Source organism: Geotrypetes seraphini, chromosome 5, assembly GCF_902459505.1.
Source record: "Geotrypetes seraphini chromosome 5, aGeoSer1.1, whole genome shotgun sequence".
NCBI lineage: Eukaryota > Metazoa > Chordata > Amphibia > Gymnophiona > Dermophiidae > Geotrypetes > Geotrypetes seraphini.
In genome coordinates this window covers 112422766-112449762 of record NC_047088.1, presented here as the reverse complement: position 1 = coordinate 112449762, position 26997 = coordinate 112422766, and the positions used below count along the sequence as shown (strand labels likewise).

General features: G+C 43.4%; 1 protein-coding gene across 4 annotated transcripts in view; it reads right to left on the bottom strand.

Annotated features, from left to right (window-relative positions):
• The window catches only part of PATL2 (PAT1 homolog 2), a 177121-nt gene that overhangs the window by 11612 nt on the left and 138512 nt on the right, over window positions 1-26997 (bottom strand). For all 4 annotated transcript variants that reach the window (XM_033944301.1, XM_033944303.1, XM_033944302.1 and 1 more), the window contains exons 14-15: window positions 16922-17081; window positions 13753-13893 (exon numbers count right to left, since the gene is read on the bottom strand). In XM_033944301.1, the coding sequence (XP_033800192.1) occupies window positions 13753-13893; window positions 16922-17081 (301 nt within the window). The remainder of the gene's footprint in view (window positions 1-13752; window positions 13894-16921; window positions 17082-26997) is intronic.

Below are 26997 nucleotides of genomic sequence, written 5' to 3'. Positions count from 1 at the left end.
CGGGGCCGCTTGGGGGGGGCTATATATATATTTTTTTAATTTAGCAGTTATTTTGCGTGTGTAATACATGCAAAATATCTGCCCGATTAAAAAAAAAAATTTTTAAGCTGGCAGAAGCCCTGACAGCAGTGATAGGAGGCTGCTTCTCCTGTCACTACTGTCAGGGTCTGCCCCAACTCAATCGCTTTTGAGTTGGAGTGTGCATGCAAATGATTTGCACTTCCGTTTAAATCATTTGCATGCAAACTTGATAGTGAATCAATCGCTGTTTTAAAAATCGGCCAACAGCAATTGACTCACTATCCTTTAGTGAATCTAGTCCATAGTAGATGATGGCAGATAAAGACCCAAATAGTCCATCCAGTCTGCCCAACCTGATTCAATCTAAAAGTTATTATTTTTTTCTTCTTAGCTATTTCTGGGCAAGAATCCAAAGCTCTGCCTGGTATTGTGCTTAGGTTCCAACTACTGAAGTCTCCATGAAAGTATCCCACCCACTGACGCCCTCCCCTGCCCATCCTCAACCGCCCATCCTCAACCAAATGGCCATATACAGACACAGACCGTGCAAGTCTGCCCAGTACTGGCCTTAGTTCTTCACTATTTACTATTATTTCCTGATTCTAGATCCCCTGTGTTCATCTCATACTTTTTTGAACTCTGTCACCATTTCCCTCTCTACCACCTCTCTAAGGAGCGAATTCCAGGCATTCACCACCCTCTCCATGAAGAAGAATTTCCTTACACTGCTCTCGAGTCTACCACCCCTCAACCTCAAATTATGTCCTCTGGTTTTACCATTTTTCTTCCTCTGGAAAAGATTTTGTTCTATGTTAATACCTATTAATACCTTGACCGCTTTGTTTGACAACCGGGGCTGAAACTGAATCAGCGCCAATTGGATGGTCCGGCGCTCCAGCCTGTTGATGGACAAACGGCACTGAGGTGGGGACCATTGCTCTTGCACTGAGTTATCCTTGCAGGGTGCTCCCCAGCCTAGAAGGCTGGCATCCGTTGTCAGTGTGGTCCAAGAGTCAATGCTTAGAAGCATCCCAGAGGACAGCGACTGAGAGCAAAGCCACCAGGACACCGGGCCTCCTTTGTCCAGGGCAGTCAATCATGTAGAGGATCCCTTATAGAGACAGGTGAGAGAGGAGAACATGCTGCACTCTCACCTTAGGGGCCATGTCTATCATGACTGCCATCGAGTCCAAGGCCTGAAGATAATCCCAAGCTGATGGAGACTGCTGCACCAGGAGAACTGAAATTTGGCAGTTTTAGTCTGCGTACTTCTGGAAGAAATTCTCAGCCATGCTCAGGGTCGAAAAGGACCCACAGATACTCCAATGACTGAAAAGGCTGCAGCTGGCTCTTCTTCAGATTGACAATCCATCCCAGACCTTGAAATATCATTAACATGGTCTAAACTGCTCTCTCCATTTCCAACCGAGAGGGTGCTCTGATGAGCCAGTCGTCCAGGTCAGGGTGGACAAGTCAATTCAGTTTACGGAGGTAAGTTGCCACTACAACCATCACCATGGTGAAAGTCCAGGGGCCTATAGCCAGGCCGAATGGAAGGGCCTTGAATTGAAAATGCTGCTCCCAGCAAAGGAAACCAAAGGAAGAGCCTGTGGCTCAGAAATATTGTAATACGGGAGGTTTGCCGCCAAGTCTAGCGCAGCCAGGAACTACCTCGGTTGCACTGAAGCAATGACTGACTGGAGAGTCTCCATACAAAAATGAGATACTCAAAGCCGCATTGACATACTTGAGGTCCAGGATAGGCCTCCAGTCCTCTGAACCTTTCTTGGGCACTACGAAGTTTATGGCGTATCTGCCAGAGCCTGAATCTTCACCTGGAATTTGCTCAATGGCTTGAATGTCCAGAAACCTTCTGAAGGTCACCTGGACTTGGGCTGCTCTTTCCGGCCTGCCTGCTGGCAAGTGCACGAACCAGGCAGAGAGGGGATGGGCGAACTCCAACTTATAGCCGTCCCCGATGACTTCCAGAACCAACTGGTCGATCGTGATAGCCTTCCATGCTTCCAGAAGTCTTGCAGTCTGCCTCCCATCTTGCACGGAGAGGCAGGATGCCTGGCATCATTGGGACTTTTTGGGCTCCCCCCCCCCTCAGTGGGAGGTGGAGCCCTGGGATTCTCTATTCCCACAGAATCTCTATGAGAAGGACCCAGAGAAGAAAAAGCCCATATTGCATGAGTCTTGAAAGGACCCATGGGTCTGCCCTTCAGAATTACTGGGCCTGCTGTCCAGGAGCAACTTCGGACGGAAGTCCTGGATACTAGCCCCGAGTTCATCCAGCTCCTGGCCAAACAGCATGCTGTCCCTGAAAAGAAGTCTGTTGAGTGTGGCTTTGGACGTGGAATCCCCAGCCCAATGTCTGATCCACAAGATTCTGTGAGCAGACACAGAATAAGCTGAGATTGCCCACTACCCTGAGTAGATCATACAAGAACATTAGCCACATAGTCCCCTCCCACCATCAAGAGCTGAGAAGGAGGATCAGAAGGTGTACAGCCTGGGTCACACAATTTAGAAAGTAGCAGCCCTCATCACCAGAGACAAGGCCTCAAACTGCCTCTTGAGCAATATGTCCAGTCTGTGATCCTGTTAATCCTTGGTCACCTGCACCACCAGAATCCATTTTAGGTATAACAAACATTTGCTGGAACTCCTTATCCATAAGAAATAGCTTGGTCACTGCTTTTGCCACCTTAAGGGAGCACTCTGGGGTCTCCCAGTTCTCAGAAATTAGGACTTTCATATCCAGGTGCAAGGGAAAAGCGATAGACTGAGAGCAGACCCTGCTCAACAGAGAACGGTGGGTAGTAGGGAGGATCAATTTTGAGCTCCTTCAGAGACTCAATGAGTAGATCTGTCAGAGCAGCAGGCTTGAACATCCTGCGAACTGAGGGGTCCTCACCCTGGTCCACAGCAGCACTCAAACCCTGATCGTCTCTGACCAAGGCATCTTCTTGGGAGAGAGGATAAGCATACAGACCATTATCCTTGGGAACCCTGTCCAACCAGCTGTCGGTGTCCAGGGAAGATATGGACCTCCTTGGAGAAGCAAAAGCTGGAATATGGGGAGGCTGTTCAGGAGGTCGCTCTCCAGCTGACCCAGAAAGTGGCACAGCGCCACTAACACAGGCTTGCCAGAGCAAGTTCAAAAGTCAGGGCATAAAGTGTTTCTCAACTTCTTCAAGCCAAGTACCCCATAAGTCTAACAAATATCAACTGAGTAGATCCACCCAAGCTCTGCCAAGGACCACGCCCCCATAATAATAGTACTAATTGTAATGCAATTTCTTCCATCCATTTTTCATATACATACACAATATAATATTTTTAATACATAAGGATAACCACAAAATTAAAAAACCACAAAGCACACTATGCAGAGAAAATGTTAATTATCATTTATATTCGGGTTTTTTCAAAGAGGTCAAGGCAGATGACTTTAAAAATATGCAATGTCACCTTATTAACAACTATAGAAAAATAGACAAATATAGTGCAAATAATAGATAGCAGATATAAATTCTCAAAAGTGACAGTTTGATCACTAAATTGAAAATAAGATCATTTTACTTACCTTTATTGTCTGGTAGTTTCATGAGTCTCTGGTTGCACTTCCTTCTGACTATGCGTCCAATATTTCTTTCTTTCTGCCTTCTGCATGCTTCCTCTCCTCTGGACCTCATTCCCTTCCCCAACTAATATCTTTCTCTGTCCTTCCATGAATCCAACTTTTCTTCCTCTCTCCTCCACCCCTTTTGGCAACAGTTCTCCCTCTCTCATACTCCAGATCATGTGCAGCATTTTTACCACTGCTCACCAGCCCCATGCCTATGTCTTCTTTTATCACCCCTCTCCAGCACCATGCCATATCTCTCCCTCCATCACTATGTCCAACATTCCTCCAAATTGCATCGCCTTCAATCTGTCTCTGTTCCCTCTCCACCAGCGTATCCAACATTTCTCCCTCTCATCCTTCTCTCCCCATGCATATCTACCTCTCTCTCTATGCCAAATTTTCCTCTTTCTTCCTTTCCCCATGTATACCGTCTTTTTCCCTCTCTCACACTCATGCTCAACAATTCTCCCTTTCTATTCCATCCCTCCTATGTCTCAAGTTAGTGTCCCCTTCCACCTTCCTGTGTCCCATGGTCTTGGCACCTCCCTTCCTTTCTGTGTCGAGTTCTATGTCCTCCTCCCTGCCTTTGTCCCCAAATCATGCCCCTCCTATGTCCCAACATGCTCCTTCCCCGCTCCTGTCTCCCTTTGTCCCAGAAAGATCATGTCTCCTTACTTGTTCGAGCCACACTCGCTCCATCTGCCTTCAGTGGCACTTGTTGCAGGCAGCAGTTTACACGCTGCACGTGGCTGACCCAGAAGCCTTCCCTCTGTCAGCTCTGATGTCGGAGAGATTTCCGGGTCAGCAATGTGCAGCGTGTAAACTGTTGCCTGCAACAAGTGCTGCTGAAGGCAAAAGGTGCAATTGTGGCTTGAACAAGGAGGTAACTGGGAACCCCCCCTCCTTGTGACCTGCAAGGTTTTCCTCTGAGGTCAGCTCTGACATCAGAGGGAAGCCCTCAGGGTCGGCTTCTGTGAAGGGGCGGGCAGTAAGGAGGGATACCTGGCTGCAGCTTTGGCAGGCAATATTTTCGGCAGCGGCCAGTGCCGCATACCCCCAACAAACGGCTCACTGGCAGAGGACTGAGAAACCTCTTCAAGAGATGAGTTAGAGCACTTTATTTTTGTTTTGGAGCCATCACAACATTTATTAGGCACTGGCGCCACATCATGGAATCCTAAGAGGGTAAAGTCATCCCCTATGCATCCCTATAGTCATTTGGCAGCATTAATAAAGAGGTCAGAGGCAAAACTCAAGATTCCCACCTCCCCAGCATGTGTGGCAGAACATGTAGTGCAAGGGCACTCTTTGGGTGCCCATCTGGCACAAACTTGGCATGAATTCATGACAGGGAGCATGAGGACTCCATCCCTGGAGATCAGAATAAAAAAGAAGGCTTTTTGAAGAAATTTGAGAACTTAGAATCTAAATCAGGAAAAATTCAAGATGGCTGCCGCCAGGATTTCCTGCTGAAAAAAACAGCTATACCTCCACCGGAGGACCTAAAAACCCAACAATTTTAAGATTTCTAAGGTGGGGGGGGAACAAGGCTACAACAATATATAACCTCAAAAATCATAATTTCAGATCCCCTCAAACAGCACTGTGGGCTGCGACAGCCCTACTCACTGATGCTGGAAAGTCTATTACAGCTCCTCTCAGTGTAGCTGGAATAAGGAGAGACCTCTTGTCACCAGGAAAGCTGCCTGTTCTGATTCTTCAGCTACCAGTCGGGGCACAGTCAGACTAGCCTTAACCCCCGGGACCAGGATCAAAACGTGTGCGCTATAAAGAAACACAATTGATGCCCATACAGTCTGTGCTGCACTCCTGATCAAGTCAAAGAGTGAGCAAACAGCAGGGAAAATCCCTTAGCTCCATAGTTCCAGCAGGCTGGCTGAGAAGGTCCCCACAGGATCCACCTATCAGCTGCAGGCTGAAGTTTGTTCCTCTCATGCATGCTAGGCAGGTACTGGAGCTGAGTAGGAACATAAAATCCCATGAAAAAACTGCAAAAATTACATGAAAACCAAACAAGCCAATCGAGCAGATCAAAGTTGTTCTTGCAGGCTCACTTGCAGAAATAATAACTGACTAGAGGCAGCAGACAGCAGGGAGAAAGTGGTACTGAAAACAGTGATCTTGATCTCTTGCAAGACTCATGGGAGTGGAAGCAAAACCCTTGGTTCCGCATACTATCAATATTGCACTTGAAATCAGTATTGTCTGAAAAAGGGAACCATGAATAAGGCAATGACATTTTCAGAACATAAAATCATGGGGGCTATGGAGAAGATGACTGGTGATCTGCAGAAGGTAATATGGTTTTTATCTTGTGTATACACAAACAATAGCACCAAAAGATGAAAAAATGCCTCAAAACTGGATAAAGATTCACTATTGCATCAAAATCGAATGACCCGACACTGGACACTATTAGTGTTTCGGCTCTTGCCTGCCTCAGAGGTCTCTAACAAATATCAAAAAATATCATGTAACAGAACATAATGAAACATATTGTACAACAGCTATAAAAAAATAAATAAAATGAAACAAAAAGAGGCATTTTAAAAACCAATCCTTTAAATCTATGTGCGTACGTTTCAACAACTTAAAAAACTTCAACGTCAATCCTATGAATCCATATGCTGTACAACTTGAATAAAAACTTCAACGTCAAACCTATGAATCCATATGCTGTACAACTTGAATAAAAACTTCAATACAATGAGACTAAGGGCTCCTTTTACGAAGGCACGGTAGCACGTGCTAAACTGCCGGCCGTGCTAGCCGCTACTGCCTCCTCTTAAGCGGTAGTTTTTTGGCTAGTGCGGGGGTTAGCATGTGATTAAATGTCGCACGCGCTGAAGCCGCTAGCACGGCTTCATAAAAGGAGCCCTAAGTGCATATACTTCAGTAGCTACAATTACAAAACATAATTAAAAAATAAAAAAACATTTATCATTTGTAAGGTTTTATAACACATATATACACAATTCATTTAAAATTACTAATCAATATATATATATATATATATATATATATATATATCTTTGCTTTCTTTAAAATATGTATCTCTGTGTTCTTTGAAATAATGAATGAATCCACATGTGAATAAAACATGTATAAAATAAGAACAATAAAATCGAGGAGGAAGTGACGTCACTCTACTGAATGGCAGGGTAAAATTTGAGCTCCGTTGGGGCTTGCAATCAAGAGCGACTAAACAGCTTCCCGAGAGCGGTTTTACTCCCGATTGAAGGAGCTTTGGAGGGGGGAGTGCATGGCGAGTCGTTGGCGGCTGGAGAAGTTTCGATTTAGCGAGTCTGCGAGTGGAAAACGGACAGTGAAAACTCCTGCGTCGCCCACAGGGAAAACAAAGATGGTGCAGTCTCCGGGACAAACTCAGCAGTCCCCAATCTCGGTCTTGCCTGGTGATAGTGCATCGATGTTGCACCAGAAGCTGGAGACCTGGTTCCAAGACCTGAAAGCTGAAATGCAAGGGGTCAGAGAGGATGTTAAAACAGCAATGGCGGAACTCCGGGCTGAGGTTAGGGACTTGGGTGGTCGGGTTGAAGTCTTGGAACAGCATGTTTCCCGATTGGAGGTGACGGTGGAGGAAACTAAGACTGCACTGGCACAGAAGGTGAAAGAGTTGGCTGACCTACAGGCTCAAATTGAAGACCTGGAAAATAGGTCCTGACGGAGCAAACTAAGATTCAAAGGCACACCAGAAGATGAGCGGCACAAGGACTGTAAAACAATGGTGCAGGAATTTTGCAGTTAATTTTTGGGGCCTGAGGAGCAGATGGATGCTGGAACTATAGTTCTCTTGAGGGCTCATCGTGGCCTGGGAGAGGGTTGATCGGGGGTGCCCAAGGATATCATTGCTTGCTTTGGAGACTATTTGGTAAAAGAAAAAATACTGCAAGTCGCCAGGAGACGGCCACAATTTCAATGGTACAGAATTACGGTTGGGGTCTTTCAGGATTTGGCTTCATTCACCTTACACAAACGTCGGACTTTCAGGGAAGTGACTCAAATGTTGAGAGCAGAGGGCTACCGATATCGATGGCTGCTTCTGTTTGGGGTATGGATATCGCAGAGGGAGGATACCGTGGGAGATGATTGGCTGGCCTTGAAGGACTTAGGATGTAATAACTTGCCGGCGGTGACCCCTATGAAGGGAGGCAGATGGTGGAGGCCTGGCGCAAGGTCACCTGCGCCACTAAAAAGTTGAACCTGATGGAGACCTGAGAGATAGACGGTTTCGTGGGGGACCTTCAGTTGCTGTCTCTGGTGCCTAGTCGTGCAGCTTCATTCCACATTTTGTGAATTATTGACTTTGGGGAATTGGCTATGAGGAGTACACAGAATGGGGGAATTTGTGAGAGTTGGATCTATGATTGTTAGGGGGAAGTGTGCTGGGATGGATGTCTGTGGCCAGGAGGCATGAATGGTTCGGGGAGATGTATGGTGTGTGAAATAACATTGAAAATGGGTTTTCTTAAGGGAAGGCATGTGTGCCATGGGCTGTTTTGAGTGCGATTGGGGGGATTGCGGGTTCGGTGGTTGGGATTTATAGTTTGGGAGTTATTGATATGTTGTGGTGGAATATGATATGTTGGGAAGGATGAGGAATCAGATGCCTTTTGGGGGAAGACTTCATCTTTTCTCCTTGGCTGGTCTGGAACATACTAGATCGGCAAATGTGTGTGGGGGGAGAGGGGATGGGGGAGTTGGGGAAAAGTAAGAGTTCGGGGGGGGAGGGTACATGAAAGGATAGGAATTTACTCAGATCGGGTCATGGAATGTTAACGGGTTAAACAGTCCAGGGAAGCGGAGTATTGTTTATAGGGAAATGAAGAGAATGGGTTGGGACATATGCATATTACAGGAGACGCATTTGAGGCCCAGGGACGCTACTTTATTGCAACACCTGCATGCTCACAAAAAAACAGGTGGGATTGCAATTTTAATGAGAAGGAGATTGGGCTTGGTCATTGACCAGGTTTATAGGGACACACAGGGGAGATGCTTAGCTTTGAAAGGGTCCGTACAGGGGCAAAGGGTAACCATAATAAATATATGGCCCCAATGTAGATCAGCCGGCATTTATAGAGGACTGAAGGATGCTTTGCTGATGTTCATTCAGGGTGTTGTGTTCTTGGGTGGGGGGGGATTTCAATGTGACTCCGGATGGGAAGGTGGATCATTCCAAGGGAGGCAGGGGTTCTCACAGGGGGAATTCATGGGTATTTAAGGCGTTTATGCACACCTTGGGGTTGGTGGACTGCTGGCACCTTCTCCATGGGACTCAGCGTAATTATACACATTACTCTCATGCTCAAAATACCTACACCTGAATATATGGGACCTGGGTTTCTAGGAATCAATGGAGTAAGATACGGGAGGCTGAGATTGGAGGGATCCAAGTCTCGGATCATGCCCCGGTATCGGTGGAATGTATGGGAGTGCTGTCCGAGGGCGGTATCCGGTACTGGAGACTTAATGATTCGTTGCTACATGCTTCTGAGGTAGTGACAGAGGTTCTTCAAACCATAGCTACCTACTTGGAATTTAATGATACGGGGGAGGTGTCCGATGGAATTCTATGGGATGCGCTGAAAACAGTGCTGCGGGGTGCATTTATTAAATGGGGAGCCAGATTTAAACAGCATAGAGCTCGGGTGCAGTTAGGTTTACGTGAAAGATTGATTTCTTTGGAATTGGCTCATAAGAACTCTCCAGATCCTCAGACGTTGGCAAAATTGCGCCAAGTACTGGGGTAGTTGTCGCAGCTCCAGATAGAAGATTATAATCATATCCGGGAGCAGTTCCAGTCCTGTCTTTACAAGCATAGTAACAAGTGCAGTGCTCAATTAGCTCATTATATTAAAATAAAACAAGCTCGAGCTACTATTGCTAATATTAGAGACAGGAATGGGAACCTACAGGTTACAGAAATGGATATTGGTAAATCCTCTTTAGATTACTATCAACGTTTATATAGTCATGGAGGGGAGGGGGTAGAGGGAGAAGTGGAAGGCTTTTTGGAAAGGGTAGAGCTGCTGGTTCTGTCTCCTAATGATCGAGCACAACTTGATGAACCGGTGACGTTGAAGGAGGTTTTGGAGGTCATTCGGGGAACCAAGCCGGGGAAATCACCTGGATTAGATGGGTACATGAGTCATTTCTATAAGAAGTTTGGGGATCAGGTAGGACCTTTGTTGGTACGATTAATAAATGGGGTTCAGAAGGGGGGCCTTTTGCCTGGTACTATGGGTGAGGCGAGTGTTACGATTTTATTGAAACCTGGTAGAGATCCAACACTTTGCGGGTCTTATAGACCTATTTCCCTGTTGAATATAGATGTGAAATTATCACAAGTCCTGGCTCTACGACTGAGCAAGTTACTTCCTAAAGTGATCCATATGGATCAATCTGGGTTTATCCAAAGACGACAGGTGGAGGATAATATTAGGCATACCCTGCATTTGATGTGGAGGGTGAAGCAGGAACGGGACCCAGTGGCGGTAGATGCTGAGAAAGCTTTTGATCGGGTCTCATAGGATTTTTTATGGGCAGTAATGAGGAAAATGGGAATTGGGAGGCCGTTTAGTGAGTGGGTTAGAGCTTTGTACTATACACTTAGAGCCTGTCTCAAAATTAATCAATCTTACACAGAATTTTTTTCCATCGCACGGGGCACTAGATAGGGATGTCCGTTGTTCCCCCCTGCTTTTTGCACTCTCTATAGAACCCCTGGCGGTTTTGATTCAGAACCATCCCCTTTTGAGTGGGATTAGGGTAGGGAGCATGGAACATCGTATAGCATTATTTGCTGATGATATCCTCCTGTATTTGATAGATCCAGACCCAGTTGCTAGGTATTTTTGAGGATTATGGGAAGGCGTCTGGCTTTAAGATCAACTTAGATAAGACTGAGCTGATGGATCTTACCCTGGGGGAAGACAGCTTTGGCACTTCAACGCAAATTCCCCTTTAAGTGGGTAACTAAGAGCCTTAAATATCTTGGGATTTACCTGCCTAGAGACTTGACTTGTTTGTATGAGGTTAATTATGGACCGCTTATTCGTACGATTTGGTCAGATCTTCACCGCTGGCAGGGGCTTTGGCTCTCTTGGGGGGGGATGTATCGCTGTTCTCCAGATGAATATTCTACCCTTATTATTATTTTTGTTTCAGACCTTGCCAATTCCTATACCACCCCGGACGTTTAAGATGCTACAAGCAGAATTTAGGAAATTTATTTGGCAGAATAGAGCGCCCAGAATTTCACAACAGGTGATGTGTGCGGATCGAGCTAGGGGTGGAAAAGGGGTTCCGAACCTTTATTGGTACTATCAGGCGGTGCAGTTGTGGATGTTATTGGAGTGGGATCTAGGCTCCTAAAAGTGGGGTGTTCAGTTGGAGCAGATCATGGTGCCCCAGGAACGACTGGCTGCTAAACTCTGGTCTTCTCAGACTGTCCAACAATGGGAGTTGGAGACTAATAATCCTTATATTTTACACTTGATTAAACTATGGGTTAGAACTAAACAAAAATGCAATCATGGGCGGGTGACTTCCACTTTAGTTTCCTTGAGGGAGGAACCCCAATTTGGAATGGATAAAACCAATCCTGTTTTTGAGAGGTGAGGACGTATAGGTCTGCTTCAATTTCGAGATGTCTTGAGATCGGGGATCATGGTATCTTTTGAGGCTTTACAACAGCTTCAGGGGGTGAGGGTTGGAGACTATTTGGCCTATCTTCAGGTGAAGCACTTTATGTCTGCTAGAGGATGGGATAAGATCTCTTTAGTTGAGGCTGAACAATTAGAACAACTTTGGGGGACTTTGCAGAGAGTGCCCAGGCCTATCTCTATAATTTATCAATATTTAAGGGGTCGGGAGGCATTGAAATTTGGTTTTCAAAGTCACTGGGAGCAGGATTTACATTGTTCCTTTACATCTAAAGAGTGGGAGCTCATATGTGCGGAGGTGGGCAGGGCGTCCACTTGAGCGCTTATACAGGAGAACGCATATAAGGTATTGAGTAGGTGGTATTATACCCCAGAGAGGCTTCATAAGATGTATCCTCAATCGTCAGCTACCTGTTAGCGGTGTCACGCAGCTGTGGGCACTTTTTTGCATATCTGGTGGGAGTGACCAGTATTAGTCCCTTGTTGGCGGGCTGTGATGGGGTCTTTATCGCTAATGTTGGGGGTTCCTGTTCCTCCCCAAGCATGCCTACTGGGGATGCCTAATATTTGTGAGACCAGATGGCAAACCTGAATTTTGCGTATGGGGCTGGCGGCGTTTAAATGCCTCATCGCTGCTTACTGGAAACAGCCACTGGTGCCTGATATGAGTGAATGGAAAGTGAAACTATCATTGATGGGGGAAAATGGAATTGTATGTGGCCAAACGTAGGAGATATTATTTGCAATCAATGCAAACCTGGACTGTTATTGTGTATTTAGAAATTGTGTATTTAGAAATATAGAAGAATGTATGATCCTGTTCTTTGTGGATGGGGGGAGGGGGGTATTTCTTGGGGGAGGGGGAATGTAGATGTTGTATTCCTATACAGTTTTCCTATACAGTTTTCCTATACAATTTTATTAGACATTTGATTTTGTGATAGTATGGATGGTGTTCTCTTTGAGTTGTACGATATGTTTATTATGTTTGAAAACTAATAAATATCTAAAATTAAAAAAACCCCAATAAAATCATTTATCTTGTGCATATCTTCATTGTAACATATTCACTAATAACTCATGAGTGTGATTATGATGATGGAAAAAGCTATAAATTTAATGTAACCAAAATTTTACTTTATAATTCCGTTAATTGTTACAATTCCACCCTATGGTGACGATCAATGATTAAAAACTATATAAAACTAAATTAATCTTATTACTTTTAAATAAGGAATCAGATAATAATGGATCTTAAGAGAATTAATTAAAATAATTAAAATATAACAGATTCCTTATTTAAAAGTAATAAGATTAATTAAGGTATAATTAATTCATAACAGATAACCTTAAAGCTTGTATTGAAGTTTTTATTCATGTTATTTATTCAAGTTGTTGTACAGCATATTGATTCATAGGATTGACGTTGTTTTTTAAGTTGTTGAAACGTATGCACATAGATTTATATGATTGGTTTTTAATATATGTTTTGTTTTTAATATGGTTCTTTTTGTTTCTTTTTTTTATAGCTGTTGAACAATATGTTTCATTATGTTCTGTTACATGATATTTTTTGATGTTTGTTATAGAACCCTGAGACAGGCAAGAGCTGAAACACTGATAGTGTCCAGTGTCGGATCATTCGATTTTGATGCAATAAAGTGAATCTTTATCCAGTTTTGGAGGCATTTTTTTACTTTTTGGTGTTATTGTTTGTGGCTTCATTGTTGGACTCCTTTTATCTGTTTTCTGACTTTTTATATCTACCACTTTTCCTTCCTCTCCATTTTATTACTATTAATCCCCATAAAAGGAGTATGAGAAATAAATTAGAAAGGGAGTATGCAAAATAAATTAGAAGGGGAGAACCTGGTAGTTTCTTCCTGCTCCTTTCGTTCACAACTCTTGTTAAACTTTCTTTCAGTTTTACTTTATACTTTAAATCCCCTTCTAACTTATTTATGTCAAGTCATCATAGCAACAGTATTTTGCCTAGAGTAGACCATGTGTTAGACCTTCTCATACTAATCCTTGTAGCACACCTAATATGCATGAGATAATATTTACATACCAAAGAGGCAGTGTATACAAATTTCTCCTGCATATTCATTATGGATATCCTGAAACTCTGATGGGACTAGGGGTGCCTCAAGGACTGGGTTGAGGAGCACTGCTCTATAGGTATAGTCCCTAAATTCTGCAATTAGTTGTTGACATCAAACAATGATCTGACTTAGGAATTAAACCCAAGTCCTTCACATGGCACTAGTACTGAGCAACTAGGCTGACACTGTTATATGGCACAGGCTATGACGTTTTTAAAGACTTGTTCCTTTAGCATGCTTTCCCTTGCACTCTCATACCATCTCCATAATCTCATTTATTTTTTACCTGGTTCTGGAAAGCCTGTGCCAAGGGCAGATCCTCTGAATCTGGAACTGGCTTGACTAGCTCTTGAAGAACCCCAATGAGCTCGGTGAAAGTCAGTCGACAAATCACAGAGTTCAGGGGCTGATAAAGAACAGGAAGTGCCTGAAGATCACAGTAAACAAAAGTAAAAAAACATTAAGCTTGACTTTGTGGTTCAATTCCACAACTGTCAACAATCTCACTGTCTGAAAAACTATACGAGAGTACAGATCCGAGACATCTAACCTGAGCCAGTCTCACTACTGCTTCCAAATTCAACTTGTGACTAAGGGCCAGATTCTCAATGGTTACTGTGGATGGGCCACTTGGCCTTTATCTGCCATCATGTTTCAGCCATAGTCTGGGGAGAAAAGGAAGGAGGGAAACTTTGAGGAGGGAGTTCAGCGTGGCAAAGAGACGATGGGAGATGGAAGAAAGGGAGTTAGTTAACTGGATTTAGTAGTCTTATTTGGCATGTGAAAGAGCAGAATTAAAAAGGTTAGCATAAGTTTTAAAGTATAGGAAGTCAACATTTATGCGAAATGTAAGCTAAAAGGTGCTTGGTGGAGCAGGTGCAGGAACATAAGTAGCGGATACTGGAAGTGAGCCAAGGCTGAGGGGTTTGGTACGCCTGGCAGAGTGGGGAACAGGGGGAATAAGGGGTGTCCAGAGCGGAGGAAAGAATAGAGTTGTATGACAAGACAGCCTCGTTGACAGACTTGGATAACAGCGGAGGCAAGGAGAGGTGAAACAGCAGCTGACAATGTGGAAGAATCGAAGGCTTAAAGATTTTGAAACCTGTTGGTGATGCCCGAGCATAACTTAGGAGGAGGGAGGGGAGTAAGTGTGAAGGACATCAGATGATAGTCAGAGATGGGGAGCACTGGACAAACAGATCAAGTTTCAAGTTTTCAAGTTTCAAGTTTATTCAAGTATTTTTTGACTGCTTATTCTACATTAAAACATATAAAAACAGGGAAAAAGGGTAACATACAAAGACATACAGCCACAGCCACACAATGGGATGGTAGGGAACAACTACAATTGATATAGAAAAGGCGAGACATAAAAGGATAAAACAGTCGGTTGGGTAAAAATAACAGAAGTTTAAAATTTGAATTGTAAATTTAGCCCTTAAAAGGGCATTTTTAACTAAAAGCGTCTTGGAATAGAAATGGTGTCGGGGATGGACACGTAGGCTCGGATTCTGCAAAGTGCATCCCAACTGTAGGCAGTACAGCTGTCTAATTAGCCAATCAGGAGGCATGTTTTCCATTAAAAAAAAAAAAATGCTCTCCAGGCAGGCCGCCTACATTGAAGGCGCCTCTGGCAGCCTAGGCAGGCCCGCAAGCCCACCTAAGGTCGCATAAGGTTAGGCGGTAGGCTTAGGTGAACCTAGGCGGCCCTACGCCCAGAAGTCCTGTACAGAATCCAAGCCGTAATGCAGAGCTCTTCTTGGAGATGTGGAAGAGGAAGGAAAGAACCTGGTTAGTTCCTCCAGTGAACGGGAGCTCCAGAGGACTTGTGCAAACTGCATTGGTGAAACGCTGATGCGCCAAGTGAAGGAGACCAAGCCGACTTCAGGAGGTTCGCTGGCTTCTACCACAAGCCTTAGTTTTGGATGGGTGTCCCCGAGCCTGAACCAGGGGCAGGCACCTCTCCAACCCGAAAGAGAAGGCCCCACAGAGAGAGGCGACACAGCCTTTCCAAGTGGAAGTGCAAATGATTAGCCATAGAAGAGCAGTGGGAGGGGAATTGGCAGTTGAAGTGGACCCCGCTGGAGCCCCAACATTGGCATCCTCTCCAGAGGCAGGAGAAATTGTATCCACCAGGGGGAAAGAACATGCAGTTTGGAAACTTAGTGAAGCCTCAGTATGGACGAACTATGGAGAGCTATTGTGGTCATGGATTCCAATCTCAGAAAAGCAGTAACAGTGGCGAGAACAGATTACCTGGGAATTGATAGATGCAGAAACATCCAAAAAGACATGTTACAAGAACAAGGTGAGAGTATAAAAAAACGAAAATAATAAAATTAAATTAAAAAAAAAAAAAGATTGGAAGCAGTGAGTTGGAGAAGTTAGAGGGAGCCTTTAGAGAAGACAAGATTGAGACAGTAACCATACCAGTGAGTAGGGGTAGTGGAGCATAGCTGAAGGTCAAATGAGGAGGTTAAGGCAATAAATTTAAGAGGCATAATGTAATGTAATTTATTTCTTATATACCGCTACATCCGTTAGGTTCTAAGCGGTTTGAAGAAAATATACATTAAGATTATAAATGAGAAGTAAGAAGGTACTTAAAAAATTCCCTTACTGTCCCGAAGGCTCACAATCTAACTAAAGTACCTGGAAATTAATAAAGAAGAGAAAATAAAGATGGTTGAAAAAAGAAAAATTCTATGTGAATTTATAGGATGGAAATTAAACTGACAGTGAAGAACTGTATGAAAAATACATATGGAATGCAGTTAGAGAGGGTAGGTTACAATCTATTTATGGTATTTGTTTAATTGGAAGGTGTTAAGGCATAAGAATTGGAGGGATCATCACTGTGAATGTTAAAATTCCCAAGAAGGAGGGAGGGAGAAGATGAATCAAGGAAGACGGAAAGCCAGGAGTTAAACTCAGTGAGAAAGGAGAAGAGGACTTGGCAGGGGAATAAAGGAGATAAGGTACTGTAGTCACAGTGGGAGGATGAAGTTGTGGGATAAGAAAGAGAGTGGCAATGTACCATGTTGGGAGAGGAGAAAGGGGAAGGGTAAAGAGAAAGTTGTTGCATAAAAGCAGAAAAAAAGACAGCAAAGGCTGGAGATTCAGTGAATTACTTGAAGGCACGCCACCAAACTTTACCCATCTCCGGTGAGTGGAGAGCAACTGCTGAAAACTTGTCAAAAGATCTTTCATATATCAGGATTATCATCTAATTCAAGGTGGCTCCTTGCAACATAAAGGATTTTCTGATATTCAAACTACCTTTTGTTTTTTAAACTAAGATATGGAGAAAATAAAGAAGAGTTATTGGAGAAGATTAAATGCTTAACTAGGATGTCTGATATATATATCTATCAATAGATTGAGACACAGATCTCCGTTACCCCCACCCCCAAACTAAAAAAAAAAAAAAGTTTCTTACGATAAGGGTTTGTTACCTCTTCTGAAACATCCATTCTCATCAGGCGGGGCAAGTGCTGGACAATAGCAAGGAGCATCTCATAGGAATGTTCACCACGTAGGTACGGGATCAGTCGTGCCAGCAACTTCTTTCCCTTCCGCACAGATAGTGACTGTAGAAACTCATTTTCCACTTCACTGAAGATAGAAGAAGTGCAAGCATGTTGATACATATGAAATAAAGATATCCCCGAGTCTCAAACTTCAGCCAAGGGGAAGATTGCATGCATTAAGACCTTAAAACTCAATTTGTTGATATGAAGAATCATACCGATTCTAAGGAACTAAACTATAAAACTACAGGTGAAATCACGGCCACACTGCAAAAAAAGGTTACGGAAATGGACTCTGAAAGAAGATCTTAACAGATTACAGAGACATTAGGATTCTCAGCATTCCTGAGGGAGCAGAAAGTTCTGACCAGATTGTCGTTCTTAAAGATCTCTTACCTAAACTGTATCGTCAATTGGATAAACCTCTGGAAATAGAACAAACGTTCTTAACACCCTCCTCCATCAGAAATATCTGAGGCCACTTTGATCAAGCTTCTCCGATATCCATATATTTTATCAATCCTGCAGAAAGCTAAACTAAGAGCACCAGTCTCTTTTGAAGGAATGAAACTACTATTCTTCCCCGAACTAAACAAATCAACAGTGTGTAAAAGGAAATCCCTTCTTTTCCTTTGTGACTGCTTAAAAAAAGATCGGGGTCCAGTATGGTCTCTTCTGTCATGCGTAGATGTGGGTTTCCATTAACAATGAAGCACAAACCTTTGAAGATCCTGAAGCTCTGCAGTACTTTTTGAACTTTAAATCTTAATCCATCTTTTATTTTGCTTATTTTCTACTACTACACATCTCAACTAATCTCCGATGATTGATAATTAATATACTGTTTAATAGACTGACTTTATGCTGATTTTTGCTGTGTGATTAAGATTTGAGTCTGATACTATTCTACTTTGTTAGATCTGATCTATTTTTGATACCATGATGTACTATGAATATGCTTAATTTGTTTTGTCATGTTGCACATATATATACTGGACATTATCACAGAATTATTGCAGTTTTGGGTAGCTGAAATAAACAACTGTTAATTGTCAGGGAACACTCCCTCTATGAGCTAAGACTTCCACGCCTCATGCTAATCTCTGAAGTTGAATGATATTTGTTGTTCTTTTCTAGTTTTGTGGCTCTCTCTATCTATGGGGTCTTTTATTAAGGCACGCTAAATGCTAAGGGTACCTTAGCATTTAGCGTACCTTATTAAAAAGGACCCCTATATCTACCGTATTTTCACCCATATAACACGCATACGTGTATAACACGCATACGCGTATAGCGCGCGGGTCCAAAGCATTTCAGTAAAAAAAAATTTTTATATAGCACGCACACACGTATACCGCGCATGCTGCTATAACCTCCTTCCACTCCCGCTTACTATTCTGGCCTGCGAACCGGCATCCTCCCCCCCCGCTCGCGTCACCCCCTCTCCCCCGCGATCCTACATCCCCCCCAGCACCGCAAAACATCTCTTACCCGATTGGGCACCGGCACCAGCACCAATGTACAGGACGTGCCAGTGCCAGTGCCCAAAGATCCTCCCTCGTTGTTGCTGGGCTGGGCTGGGCTGGGCAATGCGAGGGAGATCCTCCTTCTTCCTCGTGCTGGGCTGGACTGGGCTTTGAGCATTTGCGCATGCTCATAGCCTTCTGGTCTCGCTCTCTCTGAGATTCTCAGATTGAGACCCAGACATAACAACACAGTAGTGGGGCACCGCTGTGAACTTCATAAAAAGGGTGCCACAATCATCTCACCACAACTCTCTTATAGGTCATGGTGAACCCCCCAATACCACCTGTCTACCATCCTAATAGCCCTTATGGCTGCAGGTTCCACCTGTCTACCACCCCAATAGCCCTTATGGCTGCTGGTGCCACCTATGTGGCAGTACAGTAGGTTTTTTTTGGTGGACTCACATTTTTCACTATGAATGCAGTTGTTAGAGTGGCTTATGGGTTTGTGTCCTCCTCTCTATGGTTCACTAGCCCACCCTCCCATACTACTTAAAGTCACCTTTGTGCAGCTCTACTAAGCTTTTAATGCTAGATGCTGATGTTCTGGAGGCAGATTTGTAAAGTTTTTATTCTGATTTTTAGGGGGGGGGTCAGTGATCACTGGGGGAGTTTGTGGGGGGTCTGTACTTTGTCTCTACAGTAGTAATCTGGTCACTGAATATCTTCTGGTCACTTATACCTGTTTTTACATCGCCTAAGTTGCTACGTATAAGTTCCGTCTAGGCAGTCTCGTTGAACTTTTGGTTATATTTGCAGTACGACTAAGAGCTCCTTTTACAAAAGTGCGCTAGGGTTTATACCGTACGCACAAAATTACAGCGCACTATAGTGCACGGTAGCCGAAAATCTACTGTTTCCTAAAAGGGAGGCGGTAGTGGCAAGCACACTCGGGAATTTAACACGCGCAATAGTGCACCTTTGTTAAAGGAGCCCTAAGTCTATGTCGGCCCATGTCCCCCCTTGACCACTCCTTCTAATACGTCCCTTTTAGCTCTGGGTGTACAGAAGCACTGAATAAGCCTAAGTTGATTTTAGATACGTCTAAAACCCGTTTCGGTTATCGGAACTTGGACGATTTATCTTATTAATCATCCAAGTACCGATTTAGATGGGATTTTAGATGTATTTCTGTTTTGATTATGAGCCCCTTAGCTTGGCTGCAACAAGGATGGAAGCGTGATCTGCTAGCTCTCCCTTCCCAACAAATTTGGAAAGCCGGAACAGCTGTTTACTTACCTTTTTCAAAGTGATTATTTGTTGGTGTGATAGATAAATACTATGGGGCTCATAAAAAAAAAAAGTGGCCTAAATGGGTACTTGGACGATCAAAAAGCCTGAGCATTCAAGTACCCTTAATCAAAGCTGGTTTTAGACGTATCTAAAACCAGCTTAGGCCTTTCCCCTGCCTCTAAACGCATAGAGCGAAAAAAGGCATTTTTAGAGGAGGGGAAAGGGCGGGAGGTAGGTGGGTGGGCGGGAGATGGGCCGACCCAGACCTAGGTGTACAGCAGGTATAACCAAAAGTTTAGGCAGGTTGCCTAGTTGGCACTTATACCTGTTTTGACTTGGTCTAAGTCAAAACGTATAAGTGCCAAAAAAGGGGCTGCTGAGTTGATGGCAGCTGGTGCGATCAGCTCAGCGCCCCGGCAACTTACCACCCCCCCTACCGCAGCCATTGGAGCAGGAGAGATGCTTCATCTCCCCTGCCGCAATAGCAATACCACCAAGTGCCGCCAAATGCGGCACTTGGGATCACTTAAGTAGCAGGAGAGATGACCCATCTCTCCTGCAGTGATCCACCCCTCCCCCCCCGATCCCATCAGGCCAGGAGAGAGCCCAAGCCCTCCTGGCCCCGCCAACAACGATTGGGGCAAGAGGGATCGCAAGCCTTCTTGCCCCGGTGAGCCACGAACCCCCCCCCCCCCCGACAACGATCAGGGAAAGAGGGAGTCCAAGCCCTCTTGCCCCGCTGACATCGGGCCAGGAGGGAGCCCAACCCCTCCTGCCCAGGCGACCACCCTATCTCTCAGGCCCTCCTGCTCCGACGCAATCCCCCCACGACCATCCCTCCCCTTCCCGAACCCCTGATCGGCCCGCTAAAAACCTCCCACCACCCACGAGACCCCTCCACTGACCCTACACCCGACCCCCCATACATGAAAATTGTTGGCCTATTCTGGTTGGCCCAGGCACCTAAGACCAGCCATTCAAGGGATGTCGGCGGGTTGGGGGGGTGGTTGTGGTTCGCCGGGGAAAGAGGGCTTGGCTTCCTTCCTTTCTGGATCATTGTTGGGGGGGGGGGATTCTGTAATCGATATTGTTTTTGACTGACACCGGTCCAGCTTTTAGGCGAAGGACTGGCTCCTCCTTCGCCTAAAAGCCCTTGTTTTGGACTTTTGGGACTTAGGCTTTTTTTAGGTTGATTATATGGTATAAGTTTAGACGTAGTGGTGGTCTGGGCGTTTAAACAGCTGAACATAGAGGCAGGCCATTATAAAAAAAAAAAAAACCCTCCTGTTGGACTTTTTTTTTTGATAATGGACATTTTCCCTGCTTCTACTTTCAACGCTTAAGGCCTTAGGCCAAAAGGGGACTTAGATGGTTTTTTTTATTATGCCCCTCCAGGGCTTCTAAAAACCAAACCAAATTGGAAGCTGCCTTTGCTAACAATGTGGCAAAAAGATCAAAGCTGGATCCTCTGACACCTTCAATGACACCATTACCTGCAGAGCAGAGTGAAGTGACTGATCCTGTTATGATTGAATTGAGGAAGATTTTGGATACAGTACAGGGTAACACGGAAAAATTAAACTCAATTCAAACAGAACTGTTTAACTTGTCACAAAAATTATCTGTGTGCTCTGTTAAAGTGGATCAATTGGAGACAGAGTTCAAGGATGCGAGGAGGAATTAACTAAAGTTGCAGCAGACAGGAAAACAATTAATTGCCTGACTAAAGATCTGGAGCAAGCTGAAAATTATTCCAGAAGAAACAATGTTTGGTTTACTGGGTCTTCCTGAGGGATTGAAATAATAATAATAATTTTAATCTTATATACCGCCAAAGCCATGATAGTTCGAGGCAGTTTACAACAAGATGTGCTGGACAATCAGCAAAGTGGTTACACTATAGAGTTATCAGATATAAGCCAGGGGCGAATGCGGCCCAATATATGCAAGAAATGCTACTTAAATTATTATCTTTGGAGTTTACATTCCCGTTTGAGATAGAAAGAGCCCACTGAATTCCTGCTTATAGATCAAACAGTCAAAGAGGTCCAAGACCAATGATAATAAGGATCCTGTGATATCAACAAGTGCTGCAAATCCTTTCTACAGCTAAGCAGAATAGATCTCTAAAGGAGCATAAGTTACTGATTTTGAAAAACACACGGCTTCAGTAAGAAAGGAGTTCTTATTGCCGAGATCTGAGCTAAAGGAAAGGAGAGCAAAATATGGACTTTTTTATCCTGCTACTATGAAGGTGACTCTGAACAATAAAACTACTAATTTTGAAGATCCTAAAAAAAAACTTAGGGAATTTTTGGATGAGGAGATGCAAATGGACTGAGAGTGAAATTTTTTCTGTGAGGGCACTTTTTGAAATGACAGTTAAATATTATCATTGCTTTCATTACATCTTTCTTGGTGGGGGAGAGTTCAAACAGTAAAAATGATGATTTTGCCTGTGGTTTGTTACCAAATGGTATGTTGCCAGTTTATTTTCCAGGGTCCTTTTATAAAAAATTAAATAATATACTGACAAAATTTATTTGGCTCGGTAAAATTGCAAGAATTGCTTTAGTAACTTTACAAAAACCAATTACGGCAGGGGGGTAAATTTTCCAAATTTTTATAGGTATCATCAATCCTATATTATGCATCAGGGTATAAGAACATAAGAAGTTGCCTCCACTGGGTCAGACCAGAGGTCCATCTCGCCCAGTGGTCCACTCCCGCGGCGGCCCATCAAGTCTATGACCTGTGAAGTGGTTTCTGACCACTTCTATAACCTACCTCTGGTTCTATCTGTACCCCTCAATCCTCCCAAAGGATTGTACCCCTCTGGATTGTACCCCTCTGGATCCTCCCAGAGCTCATGGAAAATCTCCCAGATTGGCTATGGTTGAAATGGCAACTCCTGTCTCCATTGAAATTGAGTCATGTGTTAAGTATTAAAATGCCTAGGCTGTTTAAGGACAATAGAATATTAGTAGATACATGGAAATGTGTGAATAATTTAACACCTATTCCAGTTCATAAATCAACTTATCAGACCCTATGGCTGAACTTCAAGATTCAAATTGGCGGATATAAGGTCATCTGGAAGTATTGGATGAAGGCAGGTATACGTACTTTGGAGACTGTTATTTCTCATGGTACACTGCTTGATTTTTTACAATTGGAACACAAATTTGGTCTTAATAAATCACAAAATTATAGATGGTTGCAGTTGAAGCAGGCCATTCAGGTAGGATTCCCTGAATGGAAAAATCTTAGAAATCAGTATAGTTTGCCGCTCTTATGTTTTCAGGTGGACTTCCTGGGACACCAGGCCGCTCAGTGGTATAAATTAATATCTGGATTTTTGAATAAGAAACTAAAGACTGGTCTGCATGACATTTGGAGCATTGAGATTAAGCATCAGATTACTGTGTCTCAATGGCCACAAATTTGGGCTTGGAGGATGAGATGTACAGTGTCCGCGTCTGAGACAAATGTGATTTTTTCTGTTACATAGAGCATTTTAGACCCCAGTTCGTTTACAGACGTTAGATAGCTCTAAGTCTAATAGATGCTGGAACTGTCATCTTGAAGCTGAGATATTAGATCATTTGCTATTCTATTGTCCATTGATACTTACTTTTTGGAAATCAATTTGGGGTCAAATAAATAGCTTGTTGGAAAATCCGGTTACATTATTGTATGATACTGTGTTATTTGGTACATCAATGAGGGCTAAAAGCCAAATATCTTCTAATAATAACAAGCTATTACTCATTATGACAGGGGTCGCCATACAACATATTATGAAAAATTGGGATCATTTGAATTATAGCTTGTGGTGGAACTCTCTCTGTCACATATTTAAAATGGAAAGGGTAACTGCCATGCAGCAGGGGAATTTTAAGAAAGTCCAAGATATTTAGGAGCCATTAACAAAATACTGTAATGAATATCATATCATTTTTCCCTTAAATATGCACATCTAAGGTGGGGGGAGAAGTGTGGGAGGGTATTTTGGTTTTCTTATGAGTGCAAATAATGTGGAGAGGGGGTTATTATATGTCTTCTTATGTTTGATGAAAGTTATTGATTATTGGGGAGAGGAATATGGGATCTGAATTAGATTTTAATAGGATATTAAGTGATGTATTTAAGTATAAATTGATGTTATATGTTGTTGCACTTATTGTAAGTTTTAAAAATGAATAAAGAATATATATATATATATATAAAAAAAAAGATTCTCGAACCGGCACCGATTTAGGCACACAATCTCAGTTAAAAACATAGTTCAAACAATGTTTTTAACAGAGTTACAAGGCGCCTACTGATGTCTTTAAAACAAACAAACAAACAAACAAAAAAAAACCAGTGACAGAATCGTGCCTATGTAGGAGCCTTAGGCCGCCGAATACCACTGTAAGTGTGGCCAACGAAAAGTGGCATTAAATGGCCTAAAGCACAGTTCTTCAACCGCCGGTCCGCGGACCGGTATTGGTCCGCAAAAAAATCTTGCCGGTCCGCGAAGGATTCAGGACCCCACCGCAGCAAAAGATGCTGGCGTCAGCTGACGTGCAACTTCCTGTTGCCGTCGCTATGCCGGAACTCCTGCCTGCCACCACCGACTTCTCCGCACCCCCAGAAAAGCAGCGGCAGGTCTGTGTGCTTTTAACTTCGGCACACAGGTGCCCCTAAGGCTAGGCAGTATTTTAGCACGGTTTCATGAGGCAGCCTCGGGGCCTTTGGTAGGCCGGCCCACATCGCATCATTGAAGTGGGCCGGCCTACTAAAGGCCCCGAGGCTGCCTCATGAAACCGCGCTAAAATACTGCTTAGGGGCAGCTGTGTGCCAAAGTTAAAAGCACACAGAGCTGCCGCTAGCCTACATCAAGGAAACATTTGCTGGAGAGGGAAGGAGGGAAGGGAGTAGAGGTGCTCCTAGACAAGGGAGACAAGGGGCTACTGCTGGCAGGGGAGAAGGGAAAGGGAAGGGATGAGAATTACTGTTGGATAAGGGAAGGAGGAAAGGGAGAAGGGATACTCCTGGACAAGGGAGGGGAAGGGGCTACTGCTGACAGGGGAGAAGGGGAAGGGAAAGGGAAGAGAGTTACTGTTGGATAAGGGGAGGAAGAAAGGGAGAAGGTACTGCTGGAACATTGGAAGGAAACAGCTGGCAGGGAGATTAGAGGAGGGGAAGGAGTCAGGATGGAATGGAGAGATCAGATGAGGGAAAGGGGAGAGACAGAGGAATGACAAGGTAGAGAGAGATTGATGCTGGGAAGGGGGGTCAGATGAAAAATAAGGAAAGAGGGACAAAGATGCTAGATCTGGTGTAGGAGAGAGGGGCATAGAAAGAACGCAGATACCATATGGGAAAGGGAGGGGGAGGGGTAGAGGGCAGACAGTGGATGGAAGAGGCAGATGCTGGATTGAAGAGACAGGGCAGACGCTGGATGGAAGAGAGTGAAAAGACGATGAAAGCAGAAACTAGAGACGACAAAAGGTAGAAAAAATAATTTTATTTCTATCTTGTGATTAGAATATATCAGATTTAAAATATGTATTCTGCTAGAGCTGATGTTAAACATAACTGGGGAGTGCAAAGCCCAGGCAGTGCGTCTTTAGCTTCCAGCTGGCTTAGGGCTTTCTCTGACCAGGAGGCAGTTGCCCTAGTTGCATTCCTGCCATGTGTGACTGCGGTATTCTGTTAGCATGATATTTGTGTAGCATTCTGTAATAATTTGGCTTATTCAGTTTTCTTGATAGTAGATGGGATATATGTGAAGGGGAGGGGAGACGGGGGTTTTGTTGATCCTTGCCCTGTATTATTTATATTTATAAAATGACAATTGTACAGAATATTGTTTCTTTTTATACTTTAATAAAATATGTTCAGTATAAAATCATAACTATTTGAGGCTTGTGCGGATGGGATCAGATGGTTAATGGGACCGAGCTCGTGAGGACAGGGCGGCAATGGGGTTTTATAAAATTTCAGTTATATTAGTTTGCCGGTCCACAAAATAATTATTTTATTTCCGCCAGTCCATAGGTGTAAAAAGGTTGAAGAACACTGGCCTAAAGCACCTAAGTAAGTAGGCATGATTCATGCAGACAGGTGCTAGAAATGTAGGCCTAGAAAACCCTGGCCTGCATATCTGGCACCTATGTTTCCCGCAATTGTGATTCTGTAATGGCGCTGATGATGCGTGATTGACAAGCGATTGGTGACCACTTTTTAGATGGCTTCTGATATCAGCACCATTTAAAGAATCCGGGCCTTAGAGACTCACACATCCAAATGAATGAGAATTCTCTTTTTTTTCTCCACCTCACAATAGCTTTTTCCTGAATATTTTTTTTTCACCACCACCACCACTAATATCCAATATCACACGTACTAATATTGACCACTCAATGATTTCTTTAAGTTTAGATAAAATTATTCAAAGCAGATCCAAACTTCCTTGGTGCTTTAACTCAGCCCTTCTCCAAGATGAGGAATTCATAAATTATATAAGAAAGGAAATTAATGTTTACTTCATTTTAAATACTATAGACAATTATCAAATTCCCATTTGGTGGGATGCTTTTAAAGCCACCCTTAGGCAAGAACAGAGAAATTAAAAACTAATAGTAGACCTTGAGATTCTAAATTTAATATTTGACTGTCAATATTTATCAGATAATTCATCCACATACTCAAATCTTTTATCCTTAAAATGACAAATGAGGATCTTCTACTTGATTTACAAAAATCCAGATTTTATGCTGAGAATAAGAAAGCTAACCACACACTATTAGCTCAATATCTTAAAAACATAATTAATAGATCTAGAGTATCACAAATATACTCCACTGGTGATTCTTATCATGATACTGTTATTACACCACAATTCCAAGATTTTTATAAATCTCTATACTTCTCTGAAGTTCAATTTGATATATCTCTTTTCCAAAAATTAACTGATCAACCATCCAAAGGTGTCCCCCCTCTCAAAATACTGTACTAGAAAAGAGAGAGATATCTATCAAAGAAATACTTAATGCAATTAAATCTCTCCAAGAGGTAAGGCCCCAGGAAGTGATAAGATTCACAACAGACATACAGGCACCCAAGTTAAGCTTTATTTACCAAGCTATACTTTACAACAATTTGGGATCTCTTCTTGAATCCACCATTATAGCTATCCCCAAACCTGATGAAGACCACAGTAAAATTGGTAATTATAGGCCAAATTATCTT